The 8,329-nt window shown below is 36.5% G+C and overlaps 1 protein-coding gene across 1 annotated transcript; it reads right to left on the bottom strand.

Moving 5' to 3' along the window:
• Window positions 1-902: 902 nt before the first annotated feature.
• LOC106873447 (FMRFamide receptor) lies at window positions 903-2,342 on the bottom strand. Its single transcript, XM_089350048.1, has one exon. It carries the CDS (start codon window positions 2,316-2,318, stop codon window positions 1,194-1,196), a length of 1,125 nt encoding a protein of 374 aa, XP_089206174.1. The 5' UTR covers window positions 2,319-2,342; the 3' UTR covers window positions 903-1,193.
• Between the last annotated feature and the right edge of the window lie 5,987 nt (window positions 2,343-8,329).

The following is an 8,329-nucleotide window of genomic DNA, read 5'->3' as shown; positions in this document are numbered from 1 at the left end:
CTGAAACTCTGGAGGAGAGAAGCGATTTATTTTTTAGGTAAGTTTATTAATAACATTATTAGGGTGGTTAGATGAGGTATGTATGTAATGTGGATTTGAGTAATTAAATATTGAGAGTTGGCAAAGGTTGAAAGTGGTCTCGAGGAAGTACATTGTTTTGAAGTGCGTGTTAATGGGGGTGTGGTTCAATTTCTTTACTTGACCCCCACCAATTCTTTACCTAAATGTCTAAATATTGAAAACTACGTCCATAACCTCGGCCTAAACATAAAAATATACAGATCTACCACTGCCACTATATCAACAACTCATCCCCAACTATCCCCTTAACCCATTCAGCCTTAGTCAATTACTATCTCCATGTATTACTACCAATACCAAATATATTCTCCAGAGAACCAATTATATATATATATATATATATATATATATATATATATATATATATATATATATATATATATATACATATACAGTATAGATATACAGTATATCTATATACACACGCACTCATACACACACACATGCATACATTCATATATATATATATATATATATATATATATGCATGCAAATCTATCTACTTATAATCGCTCCATCTCTTTCTCTCACTATACACACACACACACACACACACACACACACACACATATATATATATATATACACACACACACACACACACATATATATATATATATATATATATATATATATATATACATATATATATGTGTGCGTGTGTGTATCTATACTTGTGTACACATACATAGATATCTACATGCAGGCATATATATATATATATATATATATATATATATATATATATATATATATATATATATACATACATACATACATACATATAAACATACATGTTGGGGTACCGCCTGTATTTTACATACAACCATACAAACACACATATACACATGTACATATGTTATACAGTTTTAAGAGACTCATCCAGTAGAAAAGCCAAATATAATAATAAGATATTTTGTACAACTACGCATATTTCAGAAAAATATATAAATATTGAAAAACGCAAAAGAAAATATGTTATTTTCAACCAGTTACTAAGCTAGAGAGATAAACACATGTTGTTTAAAGAATGTAATTATTACAAAATGTTAAAACGTAGTGAGATGGAATGGTAGAAGAATCTAGAGCAAATGTATTATTGCTTTAGTTTGTCAAACTGACGTACTTTCCATTTCATGATGTCCTTGTATGTGATAAAGTTTTGTTGTATTGTCACGTATGTGAGAAACTAAAGTGGTTGATTCTGGTCGAAACTGATACCGGACTGTCGAGCGACGAAATCTACTACAGAATAACTTGCTGAAAACACGCCTGAATTTTTTGCCAAAGAGACAATAGAGAACAAAATTACAGGCTGAGTTAAAAACTACCATCAAGTTACTGATCGTGGTGAACTTTATGTAAGCGGCACTGCAGTTTTGTTGATTGTTCTTAAGTACCGTCCAGAGGATATTGTCAGCAATTGATGGAAGCTGGCAAACTAGAAATACTACAACAACGGATATTAGCATGATTGTCATGTTGTTTTCCTTCACAGCTGAAGAGCTCATTTGCATTCGAGACTTGCGCGATGTGCGAATAGCATTAATTAAACAAGTATTAAGATAGGTAAGTAATGTAAAAGGCATCAAAAACATCACAAGGAGATTTAAATAAATGAAATAGACTTCTTTGTAGATTTTGTTCTTGCCAAGTTCTGTGGTACTATAAGTTGGTCGTGTGTGGTTGTATTGAGAATTCCATTCAGTTTTCGTTTCGAATTCAAACATTCGAGGTATATTGTACATAATTGAGCCTAAAAGAATACACAAGACCGCTTTCTTGGATCTGTTCATCGTGCATATATTAGCTGCCTGTAAAGGTCTACAAACGGCTACGTAACGTTCCACTGTGAATCCAACTGTAGTGTAGATTGTACCTGTTTGTGCAATGAGAGCGATGGGGTAAGCTATCGGCTGGAGGTAGCTGTACATGAACGAATATGTATCATTGAAGGCCTCGTTGGTGTTTATAGTTGGTATGGCGAAATTAATGATCATTGAAAGAAGTACGACGTTGTCATATACGGCCAGTGAAATGAGGTATACGGCTGTGGAGGAGCGCATCCGAGGTTGAGTCAGTACTGCGATGGCGAAGATATTCAGTAAGATACCAGTGATTGCAATGATATTAGAGCCGATACCCCAGGTGTAAAACTGAAATGGACCTAAGTCTTTGTTAAGGTCTAAGCAATGCTCCTCAAATGAAGTATTTTCGTTCTCTTGGGAGATATTCATGTTAAGTTTCCTGTATTTACATCACCTGCAATAGAGAGAAAAAGCCTTCTTAAAATTCAATGAATTCAATGGGCATGATAGTATCGTGGTAGATATAACTATGTAAGAAATTAATTGGCTGTTAATTTCCTACTGAAGTATTATGCTATAAGCTGTAGGCATGTGACCAGGTTCGAACGATGTTCATGCTTATTGTAGACAGACTAGCATAATTCATGTAACATAAAACATTGATTTGTTAGTTTGTTTTCCAATAAACTGGAATTATGACAAGAAAATCTTTCGTCTCGTTAACAATGCAAGTGATTATTCTGGTGATCATATAAAAAGTTTTCAATTTATTCCTGTTAAACCAGGTGTTAAATCCGTGGCTATATCAAAATAGCTATAGGATATTCAAATAGAAATTACATTTCTGTACGAACAAAGAGGACGGAGAGCTATGCTAATTAAATGTTAAACAATGTTAAGGTGATATTAAGTTGTCAATAATGAGTCTGGAAAGTAACCCTTTTAAAGCGTATTGATCATGTTCAAGCAGTGAAGTATGAATGGTTTGAAATAATAATAATAATAATAATAATAATAATAATAATAATATCAATGATAATAATAATAATAATAATAATAATAATAATAATAATAATAATATTAATAATAATAATAATAATAATAATAATAATAATAATAATGGTCTCAAATTTTGGCTCAAGGCCAGCAATTTCGGGGGCGGGGATAAGTCGATTACATCGATCCCAGTGTTCAACTGGTACTTATGTTATCCATCCTGAAAGGATGAAAGGTAAAGTGGACCTCGGCGGAATTTGAACACAGGACGTATGGATGGACGAAATGTCGCTAAGCATTTTGTCCGGTGTGCTAACGATTGTACAAGTTCGCACCCTTACAACAACAACAATAATAATAGGCTTGACAAAGAAGAAGTGAGTCTCAGTAAAAGCCAACAAAGTAAAAGCTGAAAGAGAAGGGCTGATTCTCGCTGCACAAGACCAATACCTGACTACGAACAACTATAAAAGCAAAATAATGAAAACAGGCCCTAATACCAATTGCAGAATATGCAACCAGCGCAATGACACAGTTGACCACATCATCTCTGGATGTCCAGCCCTTGCCAAATCTGAATATATATATAGACAGGACCGGGTAAGTATTTATATCCACTGGACAATATGCCAACACTACAACATAAAGACTGACAATAAATGGTATAAACATGTTCCAAATAAGGTACAAGACAACGACTAGGCCACAATCGCCTGGGATATAACTTTTCAAACTGACAAAGAAATAAAAGTTAATCACACAGACATAATAATCAAGGATTGGAAAACAAATCTACTTACGGAAAGATATTGTAGTCCTTTCTGACCAAAATATCGCCCAAAAAGAAGTGGAGAAATTGTCAAATTACTGTATTTAAGATATGGGGCTTGAAGGTGAAACAATACTAGTAATAAATGGAGCATTGGGCATGATAAAATACATATGAACAGAAGCGTAGAAGCTATACCTGGATCCTCAACATTACACTCTATTCAAAAATAGCCCTGCTAGGAACAGCCCACATCTTACGCAATTCAATAATACAACTTGAGCAAAACAATCAACAAAAACAAGACACTCTATACAGCAAATATGCAAAGAAATAAACTACCACCAGCAGGCTTATTACCCAACGCATTACATACAAACGCACAAGAGAAACACCAATACAACAAAAGACTGCACCATGCCTCATAAAGAAAGAAACTGACGCAATGTAATATCGGGAAGAGTTTGCACACTCCCAGAAACAAAAAAGTACACAATGCTGCACACACTCCAGCGACATGGAGGTGTAGCAGATGATGCAGTCGAAATTTGCCTGAAACTACCAAATGTTGAACAATGATAATAATAATAATAATAGCAGTAGAGTAGTAGTAGTAGTAGTAGTAGTAGTAGTAGTAGTAGTAGTAGTAATAATAATGATATTAATACTACTACTACTAATAATAATAATTGTAGATAACAAAAGGCCGAAACACAAAGGCAATCTTCCTGTTGACGAGGTTATATGCTTTGTAAGATGCATAAAAATTTCAGAGAAAACCTACTTTTCGCACACGCGCATACACATTGACACAGAAATATACATGCATACATCCGCTGATGCAGTATATATACTAATATACTTGTACACTTTATATACACAGCGTGCTTTATAAATAAGAATGGTACATGGAACTATGTATATATATATATATATATATATATATATATATATATATATAAGACTCGAATTTAAAATTACTAATTATATAAAAGCAATTTTAGCCCCACCCCAGATAAACACAGACCTGATGGAAAGAAGTTTTGTAAACAGAATTAGCCTGTAATATTTTGCCCCAGACACACACACACACACACACACACATACACACACACACACACACACACACGCACACACACAAGTCATTATATCACTGTATCGACAAGACAAACAGTTGTAGTTGTATATCGTAGGTCACAGTGCACTTCCTCATAGCTTTTCGAATGATGCTATCCTCCTGGCTAGACGGGCAAGCCAACTCTTGGATAGAATAACAGTCCGTGGCAGGTTTACCCTTCAACAGTTGCGTGAAATTGAGCAAAGTGAAATGAAAGCTCGTTTTGCTCGGGCTGGAATTGAAACCCAGACGCACCACCGGTCCGGGAAATGAAGCTAATATTTTGCGATGATGAGAGAAACATCCTAACCACTAAGCCACGTGTCTAGTGGTTAGACTGTCGCTCGCTCATACGCACGCACACACACACACACACACACACACACACACACACACACACACACACACACACACACGCGCGCGTTGCGCGCGCTTGAATATGCCAGTAGGCTTTTATAGTATTTGATTATTTGCAAATATACTTTTATATACTGAGTATTTGGTTACCGTGTGACAAAACATTTAATGTAATATAACCAAACATTTATTACAATTAAGTAAATATACAAAGTGCCTTAACTAAACACCACGAGTCGTTGTAATCATCCATTCAAACATTTTTTGCCACTCACAGCCATATTAATTGTTTACATAAGCTTTCTCTCAGTAGTTTTATGCTAACCACAAAGCAAGGACTTCTTTTAACCTGAAAGAGAAAGGATAAAAGTTAAAACTGGTTGCAACATTTTCAATAACCTTACTTGCTGAACATCGTGGCAACATTATATCTATTTTGAGCCAATAGATATGTGTTAAACATGAAAATACATTCATTAACAAATTTAGTTCTAGTGATTTGAAATATTTCATGGCGGTCCTAAATTACTACATTTCAAAGTAGTAACTGAACTGTCTTAAGCACTGTCACAAGTCATAGGACTCAAGGGCAGGTTACTCGGTTTCCATGGCGTATAAATGCCCGGAACGTCAGTCCGTCACGGGGTTACTCATTTACAGCTGACTTGACTATACCAAAGTGAAATGAAGTGTTTTGCTTAAGAGCACAACGATCGTCCAGTCTGGAAACTAAAACTACGATCTTGCGATCATGAGTACAACATCCTAACAACTAGATCACGCCCCTTCACAACATAACTGCAGAGTGTTATTAATTAGGTTTCCAGATTCTCAGTTGTGTCATTTCACTTATGTTGTTCATTGTATCTTTTTGTCGGATTGAGACGGTTGATGTCTTTCACTCGCGAAGTTTTCTCCCCATTTCTCAGAATGTGATAAAATCTAAACGGAAGGTGTAATCTGTAGCAACATAGTACAGCAATATATAACGAGGAGGTATATCTAAGCGATTGTCCGTTTTAACATCAGAAACTGACCTTTTGACACCCTTAGGAGGTTACTCTGTTGCATGCATTCAAATAGGTTTTCAGTTCTCGATATCCTCATACACCGCTTCCTACTGCAGCAAAACATGTATTTATTTATCTGTTTATTTACTTAAGCCCCTTGCTCCATATGGAACAAAGGATATCGTCGACTTTTCTCCACTATTTTCGACTCTATTTTCGGTTTATCTTTTCTGCTTCTCTCCAGTTGAAATCCCTGCTTTTTCAATTCTGCCTCAGTATTCCTCCTCATGCGTTTCCCTGGGTGAAGGCTTTTCTCTCCCACGTCTTGTTGCTTTTGAGTTGTGATCGATGCTTCTGTAACTTTGCTTATTTTTTTCTAGGTTGCGGGTGTTTGGTTCTACGCAAACCCGTTTACATCTTTGGGAAGAACAGGCCATATTGCTTTGATCTCTACTCTTTGACCTGTCAAATAAGTGAGGCCTTATCAGAAGCTTACGTTCCACTGGCAGAGATCTCAGGGTCATCGACACACACAAGCCACCACAACGCGACAAGGACTGGACCTTGTGATGGATCTGGCTTCTTGCTACCCACCTAATCTCGGAGGCTCTGAAAGGGTCATGCACACTGCCCAACTACACTTGAATAAGTTATGAAAACGGTCTCATTCAATTTATGAACATGAGTTAGAACATGAGGCTGCTAATTGGCAGAATCGGTATGCCAATTTCGGGCATTCGCTAACGATGTGCCATACCGTTTCATTCCTCTCACTTTCCGTACCACTCAACCAAGAGGGTTCTCTGAATTTGTATGATGTATTTTAAGGCTAAATAGTAATTCTGTTTAAGTTTGCGTAACGAGATATTTTGACTGGATTATATTGTAATCAGTTTTACACTTCTTTCTATATTCTGTAACTGTTGCAATATACTTTTCTACTATAGGCACAAGTCCTGAAATTTTATCGACTCCGAAAGGATGAAAGGTAAAGTCCATCTCGGCAGAATTTGTATTCAGAACGTAAAGGCAGACAAAATATAGCTAAGCATTTCGCCCGGCGTGCTAACGATTCTGCCAGCTCGCCGCCTTTAACTGCCACAATATAGAAACATTTCTCATGGCACCAGCACACAATTTACAGACGCTTACATTTTTTTATATTCTCCGTGAAATCTCCACGGGTCCAGCTAGTATTCATGAAGATGCTGACAGACTTGTGACTTTGCAATTAATATCAGATCGTTACTGTGATTATTATGTTTACATTCTTTCATGTCTTCAATAAAGAAACGTTTAAAATCGTTACACCGAGTGGATATTTCAGATAGTTCAGACAAAGTAGTTTTTAATTTGTGGTTTGGCATATTTGTATGTATGTATGTATATATGTATGTATGTATGTGTGGAAGCGCAATGGCCCAGTGTTTAAGGTAGCGGACTCGCGGTCGTAGGATCGCGGTTTCGATTCCCAGACCGAGCGTTGTGAGTGTTTATTGAGCGAAAACACCTAAAGTTCCACGAGGCTCCGGCAAGGGATGGTGGTGAATCCTGCTGTACTCTTTCACCACAACTTTCTCTCACTCTTTCTTCCTATTTCTGTTGTACCTGTATTTCAAAGGGTCAGCCTTGTCACACTCTGTGTCACGCGGAATCTCCCGAGAACTACTTTAAGTTACACGTGTCTGTGGAGTGCTCAGCCACTTGCACGTTAATTTCACGAGGAGGCTGTTCCGCTGATCGGATCAACTGGAACCCTCGTCATCATAACCGACAGAGCCAAACATGTATGTATGTATGTATGTATGTATGTATGTATGTATGCATGCATGCGTGCATGCATGTATGTATGTTTGTATGTATGTGTACATGCATTTATACTTACCTACATACATGCACACACAAACACATATATACAGATTGAGATATAAGTCACGAAGTTTTAATAAAAAATACTATCCACACTTGGCACGTGTTTCTAAATGTGCATACGTACTGAATTCCCCTCATGACTTTTGACCCACCCCTCTCGTCTGTTGTTGTTTTTTTCGTACATTCTCCCATATATATATATATATATATATATATATATATATATATATGCGTGTGTGTGTGTGTGTGTGTGTGTGTATGTGTGTGTGTGTTCGTGCGTGTATGTTTGTGTGTGTGAATATGTACGTGCGTTCGCGTG

Source organism: Octopus bimaculoides, chromosome 4 (genome assembly GCF_046866305.1).
Source record: "Octopus bimaculoides isolate indiv1 chromosome 4, ASM4686630v1, whole genome shotgun sequence".
In the NCBI taxonomy this organism is placed as follows: Eukaryota; Metazoa; Mollusca; class Cephalopoda; order Octopoda; family Octopodidae; genus Octopus; species Octopus bimaculoides.
Note: the sequence above shows the minus strand (reverse complement) of the source record. Positions and strands in the feature narration are given on the sequence as shown.

Excerpts from the sequence above, each read along its gene's own strand:
- LOC106873447 (XM_089350048.1), bottom strand. The coding sequence starts at position 2,318 with ATGAATATCTCCCAAGAGAACGAAAATACTTCATTTGAGGAGCATTGC.